Source organism: Protopterus annectens, chromosome 9.part0 (genome assembly GCF_019279795.1).
Source record: "Protopterus annectens isolate FY-2018-M chromosome 9.part0, PAN1.0, whole genome shotgun sequence".
Lineage (NCBI taxonomy): Eukaryota > Metazoa > Chordata > Ceratodontiformes > Protopteridae > Protopterus > Protopterus annectens.
This window is the reverse complement of record NC_056743.1, coordinates 789,296,689-789,324,147: the sequence shown is the minus strand read 5'-3', so window position 1 is coordinate 789,324,147 and position 27,459 is coordinate 789,296,689. Positions and strand designations below refer to the sequence as shown.

Here is a 27,459-nt window from a genome sequence, read left to right as displayed (position 1 = left end):
TGGAGGCTTTTGCAAGTGAGAATTCAAACTCTCTTTACCTTCTGGGTTCAACTTTCTGAACCTGGCTACAGCCCCATGTGCTATACTTTATCTGCCTCCAGTGTTTCCTTGGTTTTCTTTTGGCAGATCTGGCCCATTACCCTTTGAGCTTATGAGGTTCCTTTCCCAAGCATTATAATGTTCTATGTGGCTCCAGAGTCCGGTGCTTTCTGCTTTGTTGCCCCTAGAACTTAACCTTTCTTGCTACTGTTGGTGTAATCAACCAGGCCTCAGCTGTGTCTGTGGATTACTGCTTGGAATTCATCTCAGCTGTCACCCTCATCACAGGGGGTCCTTGATGTTGAATGTAAGCTATATATTCTTACCTTATCAGTTGATCTATGAAGAGGAACCATTTTGATGGTAAGGAATACCCTCCCTCCCTCTTGAGCTGTCCCTTCAACTGGTCTTGGCTTTTGAATTTCCTTGCAATTAGGGAAAGTATGTAGGGATGTAGCTTTTGTCAGTTAGGATGGTGCCAATTCTTCAGTGTTATTACATGACAGTATTGACCAGTGACTGGGAGTAAACCATAGGTCAAAGGTGATGAAATCACGTATGTACTTGACATGTAATACCACAGCTTCTATCACAGGCATGAATACAGGACTTTAAAAAAATTTGAACACAGAACCTGTCAAGAAACGAACATTTAATAGTTACTCTGCACTTCTGAAAATGTGTATGTGCCTAACTATGAATTAGCCCAGATAAGAAAAAAACAAAGCAATTATTTTTTGTATGGTGGTATTAATTTATGTTGTAGCAAAATAATTTGTTTGGCTGGAAGACTGGTGTGTCACAATGCTAATAAATGGACTCTGTTTACCAATGACCTTAGTGACCTTAGTAGATGCTGGTTACTCAATGTCCATGAAGCATGCGGAAGAGGTTGTAGTATGGCATGGTAATTGACTTTATGAATGGATGGGTGGAGCTCTGGATGGTACTGCTCAAAATAACATAAAACCAGGCCATAAAACCATAAGTTTATTGTACACTGTTTTGAAATAAAATGAATGCAACACCGATAAGCACTTCCATCCCTCTCTAGGAACATCATCAGATAATACATGATATCAGACATAGTCCTAAGTAAATGCAGCAGTTTAAATCCACCAATGAAATTGTTGCATCCTGCAAAGCATCCAAGAACAATCAGCTTTACTTAAAGTCTCATGCACTCAAAACAACATGCCTTAAATGAATCCTAATAAATAAATCACAATAAATAGCCGTAAAACAGGATCCATTTACACCAAGAATAAATTTTCAGAAAAACATTATAATTTCTAAAAATGTTTAAGATTTAAATATATGTAAGTATTACAGTTTGTGCAGTTTGTTTTAAAATCTGTTCTTTTATTATGGTAATTGACGTAGCAGATTACACAGTGACCCCAGTGGCTAAGTGTAAGAACAGAATACCACCTGTATTGTTTGCCTGTTAATTTGCAGACAAAAGACAACTGAACGATGGCAACATTCCAGTTACTGGGGCAGTTGAGAGTCCTATAGTAATATTAGGAAATGTAGCATATCTCTTCCACCAGGTGACACTGCAGGGCCTTTAAAAAACTTGACAAAGGGATTGGGAGAACAGAATAATGACAGGTGTGAGTTTCTAACAGCTTCATTATATATGTCAATTTGTAGCCTTTAAAAGCACTCAGCAGGAATGTTTGTATGGGTGGATGGTTAAGGGAGGACACCATACCTTCACCTGCCTAGAATTTTGCAGAATGCACAGATTTTTGGCTCATAGGTACGTACTAGGCTGTTAATCCATGAGGTTCTTTAGAAGCCAAGCCATACATTCTCATAAAGTTTTTTAGCTCTTATATTTTAAGTATGAATAAGCCAGAAATGAACTGAACTTTTACATGTTGTCTCTGTCTATGAGGGGCAAGGATGCAAAACAGAGTGAATTGGAGGTTACCTATCCACTCATCCAGATTACATATGAACAATATAAGAAAGTACTTTGCTTACCTGAGCATGTGTTTATGCTTCCACTGGACATGCAAAGGTGCAGTAGGTCTGACAAGATAGTCAGTTGAGGTTCTGTACTTCAAGCAGAGATGAAGCCTGCATGACCCCAAAAAGAGGGACAAGGCTTTGAGATGGTCTACATAGTTTTTATGATTTAGGCCCTTGATTTTCTTGGTAAGAAAGTGTTGTGGGCATTCAAGTTTTGTCAGATGTTTAAACAAGTACATTGGCAGAGGTTAGATTTTATTGTTGCTGTTCAAATGATACACTGCTTTATCTTTCTCCTCTGGTACTTAGGTTGGCTCATTCTAATATTGAGGATTCTATGGAGGGCATTTTCAGATGGCTGGAAAATAGTAATTTTGAGGCTCATTGCTATCAAGACAAAAGCACCATATTTTATATGGGATGGTTGGCTGGAGTTTATAGCTAAAGTGTGTGACTTTGACAGTGTTCTGGATATTATCCTGTCATTCTGGGACAAGGTAACAAGAGTTGTACATTTTTTTCTTAAGTAATCTGTGAAACCTCTATCCAAATTAGGCACTTAATTCCATCTCAGAACCTAGTTGTACTTGTTCAAGTATTAGTATAGTTTTTGCCTAGAGTACAGCAATAGCCAATAAGTTGGCCTCTAACTTTGATCTCGGACACCTTCAGCATATACAGAAGTTCATATCTAGAGTATTGACTGGTGTATATCCTTATGAACATACCACTCCATGCAGCAGAGTTGTCACTAGCTGAGGAGGATGCAAAGGTTACAGCTGTAAACCTGCTGTATACTTCATGACTTTAGTCTTGACTGCCTTAAAGAGCTTCTTTGGTCTTGATATCTGACCTTTTGGTCATATTTCCAAGCTGTACATTTAAAAACATTTCCATTTTGAAGTAATTGTGCTAATGTTTGTGAATTATTTTAAGTGGAGTCATTTGCCACTTAAGTCCATGAATAATAGTATCCTTTGGGAAAAAATACAGCCTCTAAAGAATTGTGTACAGAGTTTAAGTTTTGTCTCAGTGCTCTGCCCAATGCTGGTAGTTAAGACTATGCTACATTTAACAAAGATAGTAAGAGTGGGATGCCTTATAAGCTTTTCCTTTGTAGTAAAAAGAAAAAGCTACACAAGTAAGAAAAGCTGGTTGCCAAAACAAAAGTTATAGTACTTTCAGCCTGTACGCCTGAATTTACAAAGGGATAGAAAGAAGTGACAGAAAAGGAACATTTTATGTTGCATCTTTCCTGCTGATAATGGGATCAGTGTGTGCAGACAGTAGTCTGGGTTCATCAGCTGAGCCTGGAGCTGTAGTGCCATCTCAAGGGGTGCGTTTCAGCAGCCATAGGTCTGTTGCCTTCTCCCAAGGTAGGGTGCTGGTGTGCCTGGAGCTGTAGTGCCATCTCAGGCGGTGCGTTTGAGCAGCAGGTCTGTTGCCTTCTCTTGAGATGGCACTACAGATCCAGGCACCAGCACCCTACCTCGGGAGCTGTAGTGCCATCTCAGGGGGTGTGTTTGAGCAGCCAGAGGTCTGTTCCCTTCTTCTGAGTTGGAGTGCTGGTGTGAGTTATTACAGAGCTGGCTTAGGATTGTGGTCTAGGATACTGCAACCCACAGCATATAAAATTTCTAAGGCTCAGCCAGCTGTAGTTAGTGGCTTGCATGTGGTACCGTGGAATCTGTGCCTGGCCCACAACATTTCATGTAGAAGCCAGAGAGAGTTATGTTTAAGACTTTCATTGGTAACTGCTAGTGATGGCTGTATTTCTACCACTGAAGATGCCGTTTAGGTGATTGGTAAACAGAAGATGATGATGTGATTGGCTTGATGCCAGGAATGAACTTAAAGCAAAATGTAGTAAAACATTGTAATGCTTCATAGAAATCCTCCAGTATTTGAAAGGGATACAGAGTACTGTCCTTTGCCTTCAGTAGTGTATGAATCAGTGAGGTTATTACTGCTAGTCCAGGCAGTGGTATTGGACTATCACCATGTTGTGGAACAGTCATCCAGAAGGTAGCACACTTAAAGGTCCGAGAAAATGTGCTGGCCCCACATATGCCACTGCTGGTCTCACATCTGCTGACTTATGCTGCTGTGGGATATAAAGGGTTATCTAACAGCCTATTATCAGTCTCCAAGGTCATCTTCCAGATACATAGCTGTTGTTTCCTCATAAAGGAATGGGAAAAGGTTGCCGTTCACTTTTTATTTGTCCAGGGAAGACTTGTATGAAACAAAGCTCTTATTAAAGATGGTGTTTTATATGGTCAACAGGTCATTTGGTACCCCTTCCTTTAGTCCCAAGGGCCATTTGTTTTGTGGAAACTATTTGATGTAGTGGTCTTATGGTTTTGAGGCACTGTAAATTACTGTGATCAAGACCTTTGGCCTTTGTCTGCTGTCCCTTACTTCAGTCTTTTGAGGATTTGATAGAAGAGGTAGACTAACTCAAACATTCATTCTCCTGCCTCTTGGAAGAGCAGCTGCACAAAACAGACATTGTCAACATGTAGGGGAATCTTTGTGTGATGTAAGAAAAAAATGTAGCCAATATCTTTGAGAAAAAGCTAGATTGTTACAGTATTGCTGCAAGAATAGTCTTTTCAAGATCAGCTTTTAGGGTGAGTATTTCCATAGTTGTACTTTTTTTTGGAGTATTGATCAATATCCATTTATTGTAAGTTAAGATATATTTAAGGTTTGAATGAGCCCTTGCTCCTTTGCAGGAAAATCGTAGATAAAATTGACAGTGATTCTGATGGCTTTGTTACCCTGCAAGAGCTTGTGGCGTGGATTAAGCACGTACACGGCCGCTGGGTCCAAGAAGATGTGGAAAAACAAATCGCACTCTGTGACACTGACCATGATGGCAAAGTTTCATGGATTGAGTACAACGCTCAATTCTACAGTCATCTCAAAGGTGAGTCTGTTTTGACGTTTCTCTGTTGACCTGTTCTTGATTGACTATTTGCTTGGTATATGTTGTTGCAGAAAGATTGCTGAAAGAATTGACCGTGACAAGGACGGGTTCATCATTCATGAGGAGCTGAAGGACTGGATAAAACATACACAGAACCGATATATATATGAGAATGTGGAGAGGCACTGGCGAGACTATGACTCTAACAATGATGACAAGGTCTCTTGGGAGGAGTACAAGAACACCACATATGGGTACAATATGGGTAAGAGAAAGAAAGCAAGTTATTTTGGGGAGGTTGAAAAAGTATATCTATTTTTAAGCATTTTGAAAACTAGTAGTCGTGCAGAGCAAACCCTCTTCCCAAAACAGTTCTGTGCTGATTGTTTTTGTTTTAGTGACAAAATAACTTTAATCCTTATTTTCTTAAGCTTAAATAACATTTCATAAGCAACTAACCCACCATGTAGTGGAGTTGTATATTATCCTAGATATTTGCATGGTGCTGTTTTCACAAACCATGGCTTGTTTGCAGCCATCGGGAGCTTTGTTTCATTACACATTTGTTTCTCTGAGGTCCACCCAAAGATGTGAAGTCCCACAGGAATTATTTTGCCAAATTTTCTCTTTGAAGTTAAGGGTCCTTGTGGGGTACCTTACTAGACTAACAGTAGATAAGGCACTTCCCCTTAGCGTTCCATAAAACCTAGTTGCCTGATTGTTGCCCAAAGAACTCCACATTTGTGTCCTGGAAGTGTCATTTATTTTGGAAGGTATTCATTTTATTACACATGAAGATGAAAGGCTCCACCACTGGGTGAATTTGTAACCAAACCATTGTTAAAATTTTCCAATATTAGGTGTTGATAATTACAAAAAAAAAAATTATCTAAGAACAAAAAAAAAAAAGGCTGAGGAAACAGGCCAGGACAGTGGGATGTTTCCAGGTGGACATGCAATTTAATGCCAAGTTAAAATATGATATGATGAGGCTGCATAGCAAGGTTTACTGTGAAAGTAGATTGAAAGAACAAAAGTGTCTAATCGGCATTACTTTCCCCTCTCTTAAGATTTGTACCCCACAATGACCCCAGCTACCCAAAATTAATCCATTCATTCCTCCCAGAGGTGAGAGCTCATCAGCCTCATTCCTTACACTGGAAGGTAAGTGTCTGGGGCTGAGAGTAATACTGTCACTTGCCAGAAGACTAGATATTTTTGTCTTGTGCTCCTAGATCCCCCTGAACCACAGAGCAGTGCTGTGAGATTTGCAGTGGTTGGACTCGGGGGAAGCACGTACACTGCTAAACATGCCATTTTCCAGCTAAATAGTGTTCCCAGCGGAAGTATTGCTACGTCCATTGCTATGGGTGATGTATCAGTACTCCTGCTGATGTCTCCAATGCAGGAGGCCACTGCACATACACTGTTTATTTTGGTTGTCACCCTTCTGTGAAGTAGTTAATCAAAATCTTTACTGAAGTTCAAATCAACACGCCTGGGTTCTACAGTTTGGTTTTGGCTGAGATGGGCCTTTTTTAGGAAAACAAGGCATCATCTTTCTAAATGTATTCTTTTGTTAACTGCTAGGCAGTTCATAATTTAGAAATGCACCAGCCTTCCCTGAAAAGATCTGACAGAAGTATAGTTTAGGCTGTCGTCTGTACTCTGTCAGTTCTTGGACTTGACTTTAGAAATTACTGTCACCTTTCAAGCTGCTGACTCTGCTGTATTTCCCAAAGAGAAAGAGACTATATTTTTTCTTTGGTTCAGCACTCAAGGCAGGAGTGTAGTCAAAATTTTTGAATTGTACACCAAAATCTACCATCTTTCACAATGCAGGCCCCCCACTCCTGTCCCAGGCAGCGCATGTTTCTGGGAAGATACCATTTTGGTATGGTTAAGGCTGCTAAATAGCCCAGTTAAAAGGCAAGTAATAGAACTGGTGGAAGGAGTCTGGAATGAACAGTCACATCTGTGGTTGCTCAGTCATATTCTCAAAAATAAAGCTTAAGAACTTATACTATGTGGCACCTAGAATATGAATGGCTTCTCCATTGGGGGAGTAGCTAATCAGGCCTTGGTGCCTTATCCGTATTTAATGTACTGCTCACTTTATCCCCATAATTACTTCCACATCCGCATGCCTGCCCCCCCCCCCCCTGCATGCTAACTCATCCTTTTCCTCTTTTGCTGTAAGTATTGAGCTGAATAACTCCTTTTAGTTAGCTTTGTCTCCTACTTCGTCATGTGTTCCCTTCATACAGTAGCTTAATATGAGGTCAGCTTTTCAAGCATTTCGTTATAAAGCCAAAAATGACCTAGCTTTGAACTTCTCAGTCAAGCAAATACTGCTGAATGCTATAGATATAATGCAAAAAAGAAGGTCATAGTGGACATTCCTGTTTTGCCATCCTGTGTAGACGTTGGCAGTAATAGTTTCTGTTTCAGCTACCTTTCCATTGCTTGTAACTGTATTGTTTGCTCATGTTTGAGCAAGCTCATTTAGTATGAGTGGGGTGTGACAGCACTTGATGTGCATGTGTTTCCATGATCACATTCCCCTGGAGAAAGAATAACAGAGTGGTCCATGTCTTAAGTTTTTAGGGATTGCTGTTTTCCCAAGGTTCAGCAAACTGCACATTGAGAATAATTAGCAGTGGGGATGTAGATTAGTTTGAGATCTGTAAAGTGTACTGTGATCTGTAGAGTGCACAAGCTTGAATACATATGCTACAGATATTTGTGTACATAAGCATTGAATTTTGTGGAATGTCAACTGGGGAGTTACGATACAAGGTCACTAGCTTCAAGTAGATGTAGCAAGTTCATTTATATCTATTCCTGGGTCTTGATTTCCTCAGAATTTAAGACTGATGGGAAACAAAAGGTTTCCAATATGGAGGAAAGGAATGGCTAGTCTACTCTGTTAGATGTTTTCTTGGCATCCTGAATGAAAACTAGTAGAAATGAGCAATCTTTCTGTGCTTTCTGAAAAAGCACTAACACCGAGTACTTTAGTGTTTTGTTTCACTAGAGTAACGCCACTCCTATCTTGATATGCTAGTGGCAGAAACAAGGAGGCCATTTGAGCAGAAATTGTTGATGCAAAGATTTTATACTTATTCACTATTGAATGGACATGCATATGACATACAGTGTAGTATATTTTCCTTTGTTATAACAGAGGTAGTAGCCTCACGCTACAAATTGGGAAGGAATGGTCACCTTGTCAAATGCTTTCCATCAGGCATTTGTTCTGGGAAAGGGTTTAGGAATGTGTTGTATGTGCTGTATAGCAACCTGTGTGGTCCTGAAGCTTTGGCTTGGAGAAGCTGTCTTCATAACATCCTAAATTTTCTGCTCGGTGACTGGTTTGGTTATGTTTGTCTTTGTTCCTGAATGAGCTGGAAAAACTGCAATTGCAGTGTTTTTTTAGCTTTACGAGAAGTACGTGCTTCATAGAGATTAGCATAATGTACAGAAGTTTCTCCCAAGATCTCCTTTTAGTTTTCTGTTCTGTTTGCTTAGTTTTCCAGCCTTGTAGCACTAGTCATCCTTGCTGCTTTCCTTTGTCTGGCCCTCCATGCTAGACTTCTGGCTTTGAATGAAGTCTCATAGAGCCTTATCTGGAGAGCACTCCACCTAAAACCTACGTCTTAATTCACTGACTGTACATCTTGGCCTCCTGCACTACTTTTTTTTTTCCAGATTTAGGATCATACAGTCACACTTAAGCTTAACTCGGCCAACCTAGTCTTACCTGTAGATGTTCTGTGTCTTTTTCTGGATATTTTGTATACTGTTTCAGGAGACCCCCCCCCCCCCCCATCTTTTAGAACAGCTGTCTTAGTGTCTTACTGGTACCCTAAAGCTGCAAACATGAACTGGTTACCCAAAAAGATCCATGGAACTAACTATAGCATGTAAGCCTTAAATTCAGAATCCATGCAACAGAAAGCATTACAAGACCAGTACTTAGGCATTGTAGTTCTTTGGAGCAGAAACTAAATAAATCACAGGGAACACTGCTTATTCATCTCAGTAAAGTGATTTATTCTTGTAGGATATCCATGTTCCTTTTATTTGTTTTAATGTATGATCAGTGTGGGGGGCAAATAGTGATTAATATCAGCCTGCAATTCCTTAGTGCTGTTAGTTATCGGTCGCCCCCCTTCACTTGTCTGTAGAAAGCATCATTGAGTTTGTATAGAGAATAAGGGCCTACTTGCAGGAAGGCAGTTAATACCCAAAGGTGACAATATCATATTCCTGCTTCATGTGAGTATTAGCTTAGTTCTAATGAACTGTGTTGTGGAACTAAAATTTATGTGCATCGCCTTTACTGATGAATCGGATGGGATGTACATATTACCCACAGTAAGCTTCTGAGTGGTCCATTTATCCTTTGTCATTGTTAGTCACCTCCACATTTATACAGTGCTCTCTTATTTTGGCCAGGAAGCACTTAACAGAAGAATGGACTTCCCTCTCAGCCTATTTAGAAAATGAAGATGACCAGACTCCTTTGATTCCCCCCTGCATTGTTAACTTCACATGCTCAGCCTTTATAAAATTTCTGTGCTGTCACACTCTGCTTACCATATGTTTGTTCTCATAACTTCCCAGCAGGGTGATAACTGCAATTTTTTTTCACCTCTGTCTTAGTTGTCCTTCACATTCCTGCACCAGTGACTATAACACACAAATGCGCACGTGTTGTTCTAAGGTGTAGAGGCTTGCCCACGCACACTTGAGGGTAGGTGGATGGGTTCCTTTGCAAAAAATGTTTTTTTTTTAATTTGTGATCATATTGTCACTGCTGTGAGTATCGACCTGCCAAGGTGTAAGATGTTTTGTGGCCATATAATTGCATGTATCTTAAATGAGGTGCATTTATTCATAGTAGACCCATCTCCATCACAGCCACATGTGCACTGCCGTCAGTGCATACAGTAACATTGGGGGTTATAGTTAGGAAGCACATCAGTGCCCCAGACACAGAGACACACAGTGCAGAGAAACCAGACTCAGAAGGGAAAAAGCACAAACATTGTGACACAGGAATACTACTGACTTTAAGACAAACAGACGTGGTTGCACTAAAATGCCTTCTAGGCACTGATACCAGCTGCTCTAATGTCCACTAAAGTGTATCACAGCAACAAGTGCTATAACAGAAGTGCATGCTTGGGGAGCCCACATCTTGATACCAGAGTCAAACGCTGCACTAATCTTAACAGAATCTGCAAGACGTGATAGCCCACAGCAATATCCCTACAACAGACATGCACAAGAAGATCTGAGAGTTTCCTTTTTGCAGGCTATATGGCTTATGTCCCTCCCAGGAAAGAAGAACCAGCCTTCAGGCTGCCAGGGTAGGTGGTAGTTAGAGGAAAAAGTTGTCAGAGAATGCTCAGAAGGGGGAATACCCACAAGTTATGTCAAAGCGACAGGAGTGAAATATGTATCATAAATGTTTTTAGCAGTGAGATCAGAATAGGAAGTGTGAATTTTTCTTGCCAGAATTAGAGATGATGAAGGCTGAGAAAGTGTTAGCAGATGTGCATCTTGGCAGCTGAAGAGTTTAGAGAGTACTATCATTTACTATAAGATGAATGTTTTTGAAAATGCAATTACTACATTACATTACATTGCATTACCTAGTAAAATGATGCTGTTAGTACTGTTTTGAGGCCGCACTTACTTTATGGGTGAGAATGGCTCATTTAACCATGCCATACTGTTTTGAAGACTCCAGTTTTACTGTCCCTTTTTCTGTGCTATGTAATTGCTCTGTGCCTCTGGTTTTCTAAATGGTTAAACATAGGAATGGCTTGTCTGTGAGAGCTGTGACTCCTTGTGTGCATGCCAGTTGTCTGCCATCCTCAACTTTTGGCTGAGGGGGATGAATGTGCACTTCTGTTACTGCCTCTTGCATGAAAAGGAGGGAGGGTGCATGGCAAGGGCCTTAACTGCTTTCCTTCTGTTACCATACCTGTTCTGTGGTGGTCTTTGTCAAAAGGCATGCATGCATATATTTGCATATTGCAGCTTATTTTTTACACAAAAGTATGCTATCAGTTATTTGACAAACCAAAGCTGGTATACATCCATGATCACTGACATTTTTCCAAGTAAAATATGCAATTTCATAGTGCCTGCCATTTAACTTTTAGTGATGGTAGGTAACCAGCTGCATTTATTGAGCCATAGTCCTGTTTGAAAACATTCATTTGATTAATCCAAAAGGAAATCTGTCAGTGCAGTTTGGTTTGTACTATGTCTATCAAGTACGCTATGTTTCAGAGTAGATTTAATGGTGCCAGTGCAAACAGTAATATTGTATGGATTGCATGCAGAGAATGTATTGAAGTAGCTGATCAGTATAAAGGCATCACTGGATTGAAATTATTTGCCTTCATTTATGGAGACTTGGGCACTGGAAAGAATGATGAGTGGTAACCTCGGAAAAAGAAACATAAAATGAATAGTTTTATGGGAAGCATATCCTCACACTGATGTGAACACAGAACTTGAGCATAAAGTGAAAGTAAAAAAATATAACTGTTTTATGGACATTAACCAGTGGCTTTGTTCTCTTTCCTTCTATTACAGTTTGCAAGGGGGTTTCTGTGTTATCTCTAAAAGTAACGTGAGTTGTTTTCTGTATTTTAGTTATACACAACTTGCAAATATAACTCAGTTCTTCACTGTTTGCGTTGAAAATTTAGCTTTTGTATGTACAGATGTTCACTCATTATATACTTTGATCTGCAAAAAGGCCACCTGCAGCAGGTAACTGCTGGATTTTTCTGTACTAATCTCCTCAGTTCAGCACTGTTCTGAATATCGTCATTTGTCATGCATGGAATCGTACATAGATCTGTAGCCACTGGACGTCATGGTATGGACAATTTTAAAAGGTTGTAACCAGCTTTTGTCCTCCTTATTTAAACACCATTCACTGAACTAGAGCACCTGAAGGGTATAAACAGCAATGTAAAATAACAGGCATCCACAGATACTTGCAGAGACCATCCAAATAGCATGAGGTGGTAGGAGGACAATCTCTTTTTACAGAGGGATTATTTGCAGGTCACGTGTTATAGTTAGCACATATCTGTTACATCTGAATCAGATATTGAGAGGCATGTTGAGTAGGTAGCTGTTGGAAAATTTCAAAAGCATTACAAAAGTTAAGCCTCCTGTGTGCATGAAATAAGACAAAAGCAAAGCAAGAGCTCAAGAGGATGAATCCTGAAACACTGGTACCAGAAGAGGTGCGACTTCTGCACTCTGCATCCAAACAACAATGCTTTGTAAAGGTGTAGATTGATTATCTTACAGCCATGATGCAAATTTCTGCATTAGAGAGAGATTGTTAACCTGCACAAGAGCAGATACATATCCTAGAGGAGTAACCTTTGACTTTATTTTCCAGTGGACTGTTTGCTATCCAATGCCAAAAGGCAATACAGTCAGAGTCTGTTTGGAAGTCCTTGCTGACCCACATCCAGCCCTTCTTTAACTTATTCCAGACAAGTTTAATTGGTATGTGTTAGTGAATTAATTCTCCCTTCACAGGTAGAACGTAAACAGGCAATAAGTGCCACAAATATGAAGGGCTCTTCTGTCCCTATTTTATTTCCACAGAAAGAAATGAGGGGGTGTATGGAGTGGTTTGAGGATGGTTCTAACACTGCTTTTGACAGGAAACATGAGTTAGTCCTGATGGACATCCTGTCCGTGAAAGACTAAATAGGGCTCATTCCAAAGAAGTTTCTGCAGCTCTGAAGTAATGTGTGCAGTGGTAATGGCCACCATGAAATAACCAAGCAAGAGCCAAACTTCAGAGCCTTTGACCAAACCAGCTTGAATGATGGGTATTGAGCCTGTAGATGGACAGATACACGTCCTCCTTAAGGAACTGCTTAATAAACTAGTGCTAGGCCCAGAGTTCTACCATACACAGGGTTGTGTTTCAATGAAATGGCACAAACATGCATCTAGATCTGAGAATAACTTAACACCCACTTCAAATGCTTGTTTAAGGTAAGGTGCAACTTCAGTCATCTATGTAGCTTCCATTGGAAGATCCACCAGGAGCAAAGGCTGGAAAAGAGTAGCCATGTCTGGATATGGTGTCATCTCCCCAGCTGGCTACACGTCCTTGTCTTATACTGAGATAGGTTTCTTTACTACCATGGGCCGAAGCATCTAAAACTAAACCCTTCTTTACCACCACTGACATGAAATTGAGTTTGGTCTTGCTGCTTTCTTGAGAGTGTGGTCCCACCCTCTCCCGGGACTGGGGCTGCTTGAGCTTAAGGGTCAGACACTGACTATTCTAGTCTGAAGAACTACACAGCAACCTCGTCAGGTCAACACTGGAGAATTGCTGGGGTTGTTTTTCTTTAAGACCTAATTTACTCCTTTTTAGCTGGTGTGCATTCACAGAAGTATGAGGGCCAACAATGCCTATTTTACACACATGTGGCATTCCAAATACACTGATAAAGGCTACAGTGAACATGTACTTGTAGTTCCCACAACACATCTCCTCCCTGTCTTGATGCATGCTGTGTGCCTTCTCTTTTTTTATTGACAATTGCATTACAGTGAGTCACTTCTCCTCCTACTGTGATGGTTGAGCTGGCATGGACCACTTACCCCCTCCTTTCATTGCAGTCTTTTAGTGCCCGGGCCACTAGTCAAGAAAGGGTTGCCTCTGTAACATATAGGAATTTATTCATCTACACAATGGAGTAGACAGACTTTCTGTTTTGAATTTTGCATGGAGGTGTTTAATTGGAGGTAAAGCTAGAAACAATATCTTGCAGTGGGAAGGAAAACTATATTTACCTTTCAAATCCCCTTTGCCGTGCTGAACTGAACAGAACTAGGGGGAGGGTGGACTGCATTCTGCCATCTAGCAAAGAACTCTGTCTTCAGGTTTTCAGGGTAACCTTTTACAAGAAGAGCTTGACTAAACCAGTGGATAGCCAACTGGCTCACAGACAAGGACCCAGAAAGTTAGAACTGGGGAGTCCATCTCTACAAAGAGGTCAGTCACTAGTGGAGTCCATCAGGGATAGGCTCTTGGACAACTCCTTTTTGGCATTTATGTGTCTGAAATCAAGGCCACCATCAGTGGCTGACTAAATTTGCAGATTGCATATTAGGAGCCATCATTGAATCCCATACCAACACAAATGTTCTCCAGGAAGGGCTGACACAGGCAACTGTTGTCAGAGCTATGGACTAAATGCTAAGAAATGCTTATCAGTATCCTTCAGGAAGTCATCCACCACCTGTTAACTATCATATTGACAACACACCCCTTAGAGTTGACCCTGTAGTGAGGGAATTAGGGGCAAACCTAGACAGTAATGTTGCCTGTGGCCATCATGTGTCTACAGTAGTGAGGAAAGCATTCTATGTTGCACAACTTATAAACAAAGGTATGGCATCTAGATCCAAGAAAATCATTATTCCACTGTATTTGGCATTCATCAGACCTATCATTGGGTACAACTCACCCTTTGGTATGTGCCTAACCCTGCATATCAAACAAATGGAACGTCCACAGAGGTTCCTCACTAAAAGAATACAGGGCATAAGTAAAATGTCCTTTAGACTGCCTCAAAGTTTTATCTTTGTATTTGTCTCCTACAAGCTGTTGAGGGGAAATCTATGCCTGGCCTACAGGGCATTGTCAGATCTCACTCTGGACCTCCTGCATATCCACAAAACAGACGGCACCAGAATTACCCATTCTAAAGACTTAAAACCTTGCCTGTGATATAAATAGGATCTGCTGGAGATGGGTATGCATCCCAGAGACTACCCCATCTCTGGAACAGGCTCCCCAGTCATGTAAAGCAGAGTTCCTCCCTAACCCAGTTCATGTTTAACTTGGACAGTTGGATGGGGAACAAAAAATCCTTCCCTGGCTTGGCATCTGTGTCTCTAAATAGTTCATCTCCAAAGCCCCTGCTTTACCTATCAAGGGTACCAGAACTTGTCAGATATTTGGGATGCATGGCTAGACTTAAACATGCCCTTGTGTTCGTTAGCCAAGTGAGCACCTATGAACAGGTTTTTTTTTTCTCATCTTCAGGACAGTGATGGGTTATGTCTCTGGGAGTCCACCAGCATTTTCACTCTCCCAGGAGGTGAGCAACTTTTTTTTTTCTTTTTGATATCCACCTGTCTGTGACCCATTGTCAGGCTCAACTCACTTTTTTGCACAGGGTTGCATGTGTATCACAATATGACCTGGTCATTTCCCTGGAATAGGAGGGTCTTTGATCATATATCCCTCTTTAGATCCTGCAGAGTGAGAATCACTGTCCTTCACCTTTGTAACACGGTTGTAAGTGTGTGTGCTGTCCACTTTGTTAGTTTATCCCAACATAGCCCAGTTATTTGCATAGAATAGGAGGGGCTCTGATCACATCTCCCTTTTCAGATCCTTCAGGAGGAGAATCACTGCCCTTAACTTATACAAGGTTATGTGGAATCCCTCTTTCTTGAGGGATTCATTTTTATTGAATTAAGGAAGAGCCCAGGATGGTTGTCCAACCCAACAGTGAAGCATCTGTCATCAGAGAGTGTTGGACTTTTCTGGTTGAAAGGTAGCCCCAAACTGTCTTTGTCCATCAAAACAGGGACATTTGAATGGATTGTGACAGTATTGGGTCTGTGAGGCCATAGTACAGTGGCTGTTGTGAGATCCAAGAAGTGTAGATGCATCTTGCTTCCCCTTCTGCTTCCTGACCCTAGTTGTCATGGCTATTACTTGCTGAGCACTCTATAGACAGAGGCAACCAACAGTAAACAGTACCTCACTTTACTAGAATATGAGTGTTGAAAAAGGAAGACCCATTCTATTTTTAAGAACTGTTGAATTTATATTTAAATCCACCTTTTGCCTGTAAACATACTGTTAGTAGCAGACTGTTAATTCTCGGCTACCTGTCTCTTAACCTTAAAAAGATACCCTTTCTCTGTGTAACACTGAAAGATTCTTCTCTAAACTTGCCCTTGCTATTTGGAATAGTATAAATGACTTAACTCAAACTCCCTCTTAATGTGATGCTGTTCAAACTTAGGCTGTTATCAACCACTCATTTCCATCCCTCACCAACTAGCTGCTTCAGTGCCCAGCCTGCTAATCAAATGTGTACCATATGGTGCACAGTCAGGGTCAAAACCTTTGTACAATGGAGATGACATAATTATCTGGAATTTTGTCAAAGTGGGTTTGTTACTTGAAGTCACTGAGTTTTAATGTGAGAATTTACCTTCCAGTCCCTTTTGGAACCAGTTATAGGTGCAAATAAAGCCCTCTGCTAAGTAGGACAGTACTTTTAAAGCTTCTTTGAGTAAAGTCAGACCCTTTTTCTAAGAGCTCTGCAGGGCCTAAACGTTCTATAATGTGACTATCCAAGATAGTTTTCAGAACACAGTAACAGAGGATTATGGTTCTACAGGCTAGTGCAAACTTCCTTATGGCTAGTCAGTACAGCTACAACAGTACCTGCAGAGTCTTCCTATTGGGGTACAGTGTCACATCAGGATAGGAGGAGCAGTATTACTTAATAGTTTGGTGCCTTTCTTATTCTGCCTTATTCTAGAAGGAGTCTTCATTTAGGGAATTGGAAGAAAGCCATAACACATTATACTCTTCAAGCAAGTCAGCATCTCTGTTTTCCTTTTGTAGGTCTTTATACAAATCATGGGAAGCCTTTACTAAGAGGACATTGCCCTGGAAAGGGACATACAGAATAACTCACTTTAGCTCTCCTTAAAGGGGTGACCCTGAGACATGCTTGAGCCTGCTGTGATAAATACTGGATCAGCACAAACAAAATCATAATGGGTTATCTGAAAGCCCACTGAGACAACCACAGAAAGGATCTTTTCCAGAGATATCTTGACTCCAGAGTCCTTCAGATACTGGTCCTTAATGACAGACTAAACTTGGAATAAGTGAGGTAAACAGTTAGTGGACTTAAGGCCCAAAGTGGCAGAAGAGAGCAACCTGTTGCCCATCCTGTGCATAGTTTTGGATCCTTATCAGGTGGCAGGGTGTGGTGTCTGGAACCTATACTGATCCAGTGAATTCATAGAAGAATCTACCAGGAATAGGGCCATGGTGGTGCAGCTGTTAGCATTGTCGCCTCACAGCAAGAGGTTCTCCTGTTCGATTCTCGGCTGGAGCGCCTTTTGTGTGGAATCTGCATGTCCTCCTCATGATCGAGTGACAGATAAAGACATGCAGGTAGGTGCGTGCATGAATGGGTGTGCCTTCTTTGAAGGTTTGGTGTCGGGCTGGCAACTCGGCACCATAAAAATTCACTGCCAATCATTAGCGGACCAGAGTTCCGCTGTGGTGACCCTTAACCAGGAAAAGCCAAAAGACATTACTTTGTCAAGAATAGTTATTGAGGATGCTATTCCATTATAATAGTGGTGGTAGGGGATTTCAGCCTTCTTAGGAGCAAATGTGGCAGAATTTTAGATATAAATTTCCTTCAGCACATGTTTCTCAGGAGAGATGACTCAAGATTCTCCTCTTGCTTTGCTAAATACACCAAAGGTGGTACATGCCACTACAAAGAGAACCTCATGCACCTAATTGCTCACCAAAAGGAGGACTCCTTTGGAAGGGATACCGACAGGGAAGGTCTTACTATTATTGTTAGTCCTAGAAACAATGACCTCCTAATCCCAGTTTTCAGGGGCAGAGAGTCTGCAATAGAGATGAAGCCCATACTTCTAGCTCAAGTAAAGGGTTGCGAGTACTTACCTAAATGAGCAGTGAAGAACAGGTGGCAACCAAGAGCTGCATGACAGTTAAGGGATCCCTCGGTTCAGGAGGCACATGTTAGTGGTGGTACTACCTTATTAGAAGCATGCATGGCTACTGTCAAGACTGTTCTCCAAGTTTACACTTCCATACTGCCAGAGACATTTACCACCAGACAGTGAACAGCACGTGAATGTCGGCCCTCTTGACATGGCAAGATCTTTGAGGGTCTCCTCAGTTCTGGCCATTGAGCCTTGCTTGGCCCAGGGAAGTTTAGAGGAACAGTGCCAGAGTTCAGCCACTGAACCTTTACTCAGCATCTGCAGGCTTACTGTGAACAAGACAAGTCACGTGTGTGTTTTGGAGTGAGGGATGGACACTGCTGAAATCTGAGACATGCCATTAAATTTGTTTGGCAGGGGGATTAGCTGTGAGGAAGTCATTCTATGTTGTGCAACTTGTAAACAAAGGTATGGCATTTAGGTCCAAGAAAGGCATTGCTCCACTGTATTCAGCATTCGTCAAACCTGTCATTGAGTACAGTTCCCCCTTTGGTATGTACTTAACCAGGCTGTCTAACAATTGAAATGTCCACAGAGATTCCTCAAAGAATACAGGGTGCAAGTAAAATGTTCTCTGTGTACCACTTCAAGGCCCTATCCCTTTATTCTGTCTCCTACAGGCTGTTGAGGGGAGATCTATGGCTGGCATACCAGGCATATCCCACTCAGGTGGAACTGCTGCATATCCACAAAACAAACAGCACCAGAATTACCCATTCTAAAGACATAAACCTTGCCTGTGATGTAAGTAGGACCTGCAGGAGAAACAGGTATGTATCCCATACACTACCCTCTCTCTCTGGAACAGGCTCCCCATCCATGTGAAGCAGAGTTCCTTCCTAAACCAATTCAGTTGTAACTTGGAAAATTGGATTAGGAACAGGAAATTCATCCCTGGCTTGGCACCTGTGTAATCTCCCGGGCCCCTACTTCTAAATGCTTCATCTCCCAAGCTCTTGCGTACACTAATCAAGGGTACCAGAACTTGTCAGAAATTTGGGATGCATGGCTAGGCTTAAAAAGGCCCTTGTGGTCATTAGCCATGCAAACACCTATGGACCAATGGAAGTTTTAGCTGATGCCTTAGCATCCAGTTTCTTTACTGTCCTGACACTGAGATTACAGGAGGGATTGTATTGGCAATTTTGTCATGGACTACCTTCAAAAAATACCGTCTGGCATGCCTGTGATATAGGCTGTAGTTTCTTCCTCCTTCCTCTTTTGGCAACATTGTAGCACTGACACGAGCACCTCTCTCAAACAGTAGAGAAAATAGGCAATTACTGACTGCGTGGACACTTTGAAGACTTATGCAATTTAGGTATCAAATGAACTTTCAAAACAACATATGGTAAGTTTCCTATGCAAACTTTTGAAGTCACAGAACTGGAAAGCACAGGGCTGGAATGTCCTCACATCTCCTCAAATTACACGATGTGTCTGTGCAGGTTTTATATATGCTTGTGAGCATGACAGCTGAAGATTTCCAGGTAGTAATGAGCTAGGAATTTCTGAAAAATGTAGCCAACACAGATGGTCATCATATTGATCACTGCTGTAGTAGCCTTAGCTATATGGGTTATATCCTATGCTTCTAAAGCTTCAGGGTACCATCCACATCCCCAAAACGTCAGTTAGCTTGAGCTGAGCTGACTAAAAAGACACGTTTGGGCACCAAGCCTTTCAGAGAGAGGGAAAACTTCCATTTAAAAAAATGTTTAGTAACACTTTCCTGTTCAGGAAAGTTATTTTAAAGCTAGGAGCTTGTGTTTTATTGGACTGTCACTAAAATGTATTGTACTTTAAAAGCAAGCACTTTTTTTCCTTTCAGTTTAAAAGCTGTTTAAAGTAATTGTAAACATTTTGGGGGGCTGGCAAAGTGCATTAAAGTACTGTTTATTGTGCTTTTATGTGAAAGTTAGCTTTAAAGATAAGTTTTACCAGCTTTCCTGGGAAGGAGGCACTATTTTCTGTTTGACTATAGAGCAAACTGTCAGTATCAGTCAATACTTTCAGCCACAAAAAAGTTAAACAGCCTGTGCCATCCCACAAACAATTTGCCTCAGCTACAGGTGGGTGACTACAGTGGCCAGTAGTTGTACCTCTGTCCACTTATCTTTTACCCTGGATCCCTGTGGTGTTACATCTACAGCCACAATGCACCAGGGGTTAGCCATTTCCTCTACAGCTGTTAGGATTCCCTCAGTGGGCAAGGGAGAGCCACTTTTGCTGATACTGGGAGACGGAACAGAGAAGGCTTCCCTGTTTTATCAGAGTGCTGTACCCATCCCTGGGGAAGCTGCTGCTGCCATTAATAACTCTGTTGGCCCCATTTCCTATCAAAAAGAGAAAAGAAAACTAAGGAAATTTGAGGATGAGTACATACATGTTTAAATAAGAGAAGTTTACATGGTCTGGCTCAGGATTTAATTCTGGCTATTGATCCTTCTTATAAAGTTTATTTATAGTTTCTGGTAAAATAAATTGGGATACTTATTTTCCTGAAGAGGTTCAAGATTCTGAATCTGGACAGGAAGATGAAGGGAAAGATGCAGGTTTTTTTCCTTAGATTTCTGATTTAGACTCAAGAGGTGACCTCAGTTTCTGATTCTGCTTGTGAGGAGTTCTCTTGAGTCTGTTGCTAGAGTGTGCCCGTGTTTTCAGTGGGAGAACACTGAGGTTTCTCAGTCCCTAAGAAAATACTGAGCTGTTACAGACGGAATTTCCAGAACCTTTACCCATTCCTCCAATTCTGTCAGCTGTGGAGGATTTTTGTAATTGCCTGTAATTTTGCTGATAATCAGCCAGCTGCCCTTAAAAAGGCAGATAGAATGTACAAAGTTCCTTGGTCTTACGTTTTTATATATTCTTCCCATACCTGACCCAGCAGCTATAGCTTTAATTCAAATAATGTTAAACACTTAGTTAATTCCAATCATACCCTTTCTGATTAGGATGGGAAGGTTAATAAGTATTTGAAACAAGTGTATGCTTCTGCAACTTTGATTTTCAGAACTTCGAATAGTCGGGCTTTGTTAAAAGCTTGATCTGACTAATTGTGGAGATATGAAGAATGTTTTCCTGCAGGAAGAATTAGAATCTACTTTAAATAATTTAGTTTCTTCAGCTGTACAAGTGCCTGTTCATTGTTTACAGTGTGTATATGATTCAGCTGATACTACTTCCAGGGCTAGGGCCAGTGGTACTGTTTTTTGCCTGGCTGCATTCTCAGAACCTCCAAGATGTTAAAAATGATGTACTGAAAAATATATAGTAGAACCAGACCACAACCAGTATCCAAAAAAATAAACTTTTAATGGTGAGCGCTTTTGTAACAAAATTTGCTGCTTCATCAGACAACACATCTCTTTACTTTAGTATTTAAAATATATTACAACCAATAAAAACTCCTGTGTAACAGTCAGTTAAAACCATTAACAAGGCAATTGAAATTTAAAAACATAGATACAAATTGTCATCTTACCAAGTTCCTTGCCTGTAAAACTTGGGGGGCAATTTTAATAAACAGTTGTATAGGAAAGGAGGTTACAGAAATAGCTACTTTCATAGGCATAGTATGCATCCAAGGCATATATTTAAAAATATCATAAAAGGACAGGGGCTGAGAACCTCTAGGTTGACAACAAATGAAAGTAGCCTTGATGGGGAGTTAACAAGCCTGAAGAATACATTTTTGTGTTGAGGATAAGGAAGACAAAGTTAATGATGGGCTGTCTGTGGTTCCAAGGCTTCGGGAGACCATAGGAAAGCCTTATTTTTCAGAACAGAGGGAAATGATACCATCTGGGCAGGAACAAGCTGCCCCTAGGTCAATGAGAATACCCATTACCTATTTCAAGTATCTGCTTGAAAATCAGTCTATAGCACTCACATCCAGCTGCCTTTAAGATCCTGCGAACTCCTGGCGGTGTATTCCCCACTCCGCTTCGCCCTCGCTTCGCTCGGGCTCACTCCGCTCCCCACCGTGCCCCCATATCCCACCCGCCCCCACTACCTCTACATTTATAAGGTTAGTTAGCCCCTCCCACCAGCTCTCTACCAACTACGACCGCCCCTCAATTTTACTACTACTCCTCCCACACTCTAGGCCTTTCTCCTTTACTAAGTAAAGTCTACTTGCCCTCCCATCCCACTAACCTTTCCCTTTCTATAACCATGGGCAAAATCACACATACTATCACCCCTCTTATAGTAATGCTCCTTCTTATTCCTTACTTTTTAACAAGATATGAAATTCAAACTCTGTTGGGAATTCCCTTCCCCAAGAGCTACACTACCACCCACCAAACCTTTCCTCTCACCCTATCTCACCTTCCCTCTACCCTGACGAAACACTGTGCTCCAAAATAGTGCACCTCACCCTCTATCACCCTAAGATATCCATCACTAAATCTAATCTTAAGCTGCTATGTAAACTCCAAAGATTTTTAGACCACCTGAAAAAATGTATAACCATAGACGGTGACATCCACTCCAACCCAGGTCCCACCACTGTCTCAGACCATAACCCCTCTAAACTCGCCCAAAATTCTACTGGCTCCCTAATCATATTCCATCTTAATCTAAGAAGCATAAACAAGGTTCACAACCTACATGCTATGTTAGCTACTCATTCCCCTGACATTATGTGCCTATCAGAAACATGGCTAAAACCTTCCACTAAGGACGAAGAGATTCTCCCACCTGGGTATAACATCCTCAGGACCGACCGGATAAATAAAAGGGGCGGGGGAATAGCTGTAATGTTTAGGAATACACTAAATATCATTATGAATCCATTACAACCTCCTAAAGTCTCTAATATTGAACTTATTGCCCTAAAGATATGCCTAAACACTCAAAAATGCATCAATCTTATAGTAATTTATATCCCACCAGGGAAGAACACAGAAAACTTGGAGCAAACCCTCAATTGGTTAACCACCAACTACCCTCAAGAAACCATAGTACTTGGAGACTTCAATATCGACTCGTCTCTGCTCCGCTCATATAAATCCCCATCCTATCAACTTACATGGTTTCTCCCAAAATATCTTATTGCCAACTAGAATTGGCAATGCTCAACAAAAAGAGAGCACCATTGACTGGATTCTTACCAATAAGGATTCACATAATTATACCACTGGGACCCTTCCCAATGACCTCAGTGACCACCTTGTTACCTATATTATAAAACATAAATGCCCACCTACTAACCCCCCCTCATATAGACTAGTCAGAAACAAGAAGAAATTTGACCCACAACTATTTCTTGCTGAACTTAAGGCCTGTAACTGGTCCATCCTAAAAACTCTACCCCTCCAAGAGAGCGTTACCTACTTTAATGACACATTCCTTAACATACTCGACTCTCATGCCCCAAATCGACAAATCAGATCCAAGGAACGGATAGCACCTTAGCTAACTAAAGAAACTAAAATGAAAATTAAAGTCCGAGACCAGGCCTGGGATAAATGGAGAGCTACTAAAACTCCCCTAGATCGCATTAAATTTCAACAGCTTAGAAACTCTACTAAAACAGCCATTACTCAAGATAAAAAACAGTACTTCTGCCACCTCCAGGATAAACACCAGAATAACCCAAAGAAGTTCTGGGCTGGATTTAATAATCTCCTACACCCAGGTAAATCTACTACCCCCACCCCTGAGAAACTCATTGCGAAAGATCCAGAAGAAATAGCCAACACCTTCAACTCTTTTTTTTTTTACCGAGACCATCCAATCCCTAGCCAGTCAGCTAACCACTACTTCCTCATCCTTCACTCATACTAATGACTCCGCTCCCCCCTCCTTTAACTTAGAACCTGTATCTACCTCCTATATTCGTACCCTCTTGAAAAAACTTAAACCAACCACCCTAGCGGCGGATCACCTCCCAGCGGAATACCTACAAATTGCGTCAGATGCAATTGCCTATCCCATATCAATCTTGATCAACAGAACTATAACTGAAGCTACCATTCCCTCTATTTGGAAAATCTCATATCATCCCTCTCCATAAAGGAGGCACCTCCACGGAAACATCCAACTACAGACCCATAGCAATATTGTCTCCAATATCTAAAATAATGGAACGGTGTGTTCACAAACAACTCCTACACTACCTAACCCTTAATAGTCTTTTGTCTAATTCCCAACATGGCTTTCACCTCCACCACAGTACAACCACTGCCCTCCTCTCATTTGTTGACTCGGTCAATAACAACCGTAATAATAAATTAATATCCTCTGCTCTCTTTCTTGACCTATCGAAAGCCTTCGACATGGTCAATCACCAGCTTCTGCTCCACACCCTAAAAAGCCTACATCTCGGCAACCTAGCCCTAAGCTGGTTCAATGCTTACCTCTCTGGTAGGCAACAAGCTGTCCAGTGGCAAAACAGGCTATCTGACCTGCTCCCTAACTCCATTGGCTCTATTCTTGGTCTCCTTTTCTCCATCTTCATAAATGATCTTCACTTAGTCATCCCCAAAGCCACCTGCATCCAATACGCAGAAGACTCCACCCTGATCTGTTCTGACGCCTCTCTCTCAAAACTCCAAGCAACTACCCAACAATGCTTTGCTATAGTCAAAAAATGGTTCTCTGATTTGAAACTCATACTCAATCCAACAAAAACCAAGTTGCTTCTATTTTTCCCCACTGTATCCCCTCCCCTAGGAAAAGAACTTCCAATTCCTAACAATATGACCTTCCATGTGAAATCCACCAATGGCACCATCATTGAGCCTGTCTCCAACACCAAACTATTAGGTGTCACCATCGAATACAAACTTAAATTTGACATACACATTAGCCAAACCATTAAGTCTGTAAACAAGAAACTCGGCTCCATGTACAGAATAAAGAACTTTTTAACCCCTCATGCCAAACTTACTATTGCTCGTACTCATCTCCTCTCCACCCTCTTGTATGCCTCCCCAGTACTTTCTTTCCTCAATAAGCGTGAGCTCAATATGCTCTCTGTTGCCTATAATCACATTGCCAGATTTATAACAGGTACACCTTATCGTACTCACCATTGCCTTAACTTAAATAAACTTGACTGGTTGGAACTCCCCAATCTTCTCAAACTCAACCAACTTACTGAAGCTTTTAAAATAATCAACCAACCGGAGAGAACCCCCTCACTAAGCAGAATGCTGACCACCTACTCCAACCTAAACTGCCTTCGATCATCAAATAGTGTTCAGATACTAACCATTAAATCTAATAACTCGGGTGATGATGCTCTCTACGCCAACTCCATCAGAAAGCCTTGGAATTCCCTTCCAAACAACCTAAGACTTATGACCTCGCTTAATCAGTTCAGAAATAATCTCATCCAGACTAAAACCCAAAGATCTCATACCACCTTAGTCTCATCCGCATTTCAGAGATTTTAACCTCTATCTCCCGGATTCACAATGTAACCTTGAAACCATGTTTTAGACTATTTACACACTATGTGAATGTTATATAATCTGTATGTATAGCCTGCTGTTTTCTTCTTGTTTATGTTAATCCTATTTCTTCTGAATGTTAATGTACTATGTCTTCTCATTATGTTGGAGCTTTTCTCCCCGGGCCTCTACTGAAAAAGGACATGTATCCAGCTAGACTAGCCCGGTCAACAAATGTAAAATAAAATAAATAAATAAAATAAATAAACAAGTAATGTGAATCTCATCTCATGCAATAAATTTATAGGAAGAACTGGGCAGCATTATGCTCTGAAGATGGAATTAGACAGATTGTGAGAGATAATCCTACCTTTGCCTATACAAACAAAAAATCTTTAAAAAGGTTATTATGTCACCCCATGGACTTACTAGATAATTCCTATAACAGGAATAGAGGTACTTTTCCCTGTTCCACTTGTAATTTCTGTCAATATATTGATAGCAGTAGTACATTTGTTCACCCTGATACAGGGAAGACAATAGAGTTTAGAGCATTTGCGAATTGTAACACCAGCAATCTTGTTTATCTGGCATACTGTATAGTATGTTCTTCATATTATATAGGCAAAACCAAAACCAACCATATGTTAAAGCAAAGGATGAGAGAACACATTTATGATATACACAGGGGAGCAGATAATGCTTTGGCTAAACATGTGACCAAGTATGATAGTACACATACATTTAGATTTATGGTTAAAAACAGAAGTAATGAAAGGAGAGGGGATGTTGCCAGTAGGACAGAAGTGGCTGAATTAGAATGGATAATCAGGTTGAGAGCTACAATGGGGAAGGGGCTCAATGATGAGGCTTCCATAAAGCCAGTTTTACAGGCAAGGAATTTAGCAAGATGACAATTTTTATCAGTTTTTAAATTTTAATTGCCTTGTTAATGGTTTTAACTGTTAATTACACAGGAGTTTTTATTGGTTGGAATATATTTTAAATACTAACATAAAGAGATGTTGTGTTTTCTAATGAAGCGGCAAATTTTGTCGTGAAAGCACTCGCCATTAAAATTTCTTTTTTTGGATACTGGCTGTGGTTTGGTTCGGTTATATTTTTCAGTACATTGGCTTTTATTGTTTGGTGGAACCATTTGCCTGCACCACATTGTTTATTTTATGTTAAAAATGATATTTTAAATTCTCCTTTGGCTAGAGGTTTAGCTTTAGACCCATGTGCTGCAGAGGTGATCAAAAACTGTGATGAAAGAGGGTACATTGATACTGGCAATCTCAGTTTTTTCAGCCCACCTTTTCTAAATTTTCTAAAGGGTTCTCTAACCCATCGCCTAACTTTGCAAAAAAAAGAAAAAAAGAAAAAATAAATAACAGTCTCAACAAAATGTAGGTAAACAGATGTCTAAGAAATGGCAAGGGAGGTCCAAAAAGACATCAGGAATCCCACAAAACCTGCAAGAAGTCAGAATGGCTACTTAAGGGACCCAATTTCCCTTCCAAAAATTCTGAATCTCAACATTTCTCTCTGACAACAAATAGTTTCAGACAAATGAATTCCGAAGATCATTCATCAAGGTTACATATGGCAGGAGGAGGAAATTCCTCCTTTCCAATGGGTAATCTGTCATCCACCAGAACAGACACTTTTATTTCAGCCTGTTCATCACATGCTGTTCTGGTATGTGATAGGACCAATTCTTTTTTCCCAAGTGGAGAGAGGTTTTTATTCAAGGATGCTTTTAATGCCAGAAAGCAAATGCTTGAAGACCAGTTCTGGATCTTTCTTTCCTAAACCTGTTTGATAGTGATCATATTTAAAATGATGTCATTTCACAGCTTGTGACCTCTTTTTCCTCTTAAGTTTCCTGGAACACTAGGCTTAAAATGCTTATCACCACATCTTTATCCAGACTGTAAGTGTTTCTTAAGGTTTTGTGTGTCTGAATCACATTTTTCAGTTTCTTGCCTTACCATTGGACTATCTGCTGTACCAAGAATGTTCACAGAGGTCTAGCTTCAGTTGTAGCTCCTTGCAGGCTACACATTTTTCCATGTTCATATCCTTGGCCACATTTTTCCATATTCAGATGACTTGTTAAAACATTTGCGGAGTATTTTTCAAAGTGTCAGAGATCTCTCACTTGTCTCCCAGAAGCTGGGATTTCAAGAAAACATTCAAAAATATTTTCTGAGAGGACTGAAA

At 40.7% G+C, this 27,459-nt stretch overlaps 1 protein-coding gene across 3 annotated transcripts in view; it reads left to right on the top strand.

The window, feature by feature from the left end:
- The window catches only part of LOC122811531 (calumenin-like), a 289,748-nt gene that overhangs the window by 62,917 nt on the left and 199,372 nt on the right, over positions 1 to 27,459 (top strand). For 2 of the 3 annotated variants that reach the window (XM_044083427.1, XM_044083425.1), the window contains exon 3: positions 5,023 to 5,216. In XM_044083427.1, coding sequence (XP_043939362.1) covers positions 5,023 to 5,216 — 194 coding nt within the window. Of the gene's footprint in view, positions 1 to 4,757; positions 4,952 to 5,022; positions 5,217 to 27,459 lie in introns of all 3 variants that reach the window. The other variant, XM_044083426.1, reaches the window with a different exon arrangement.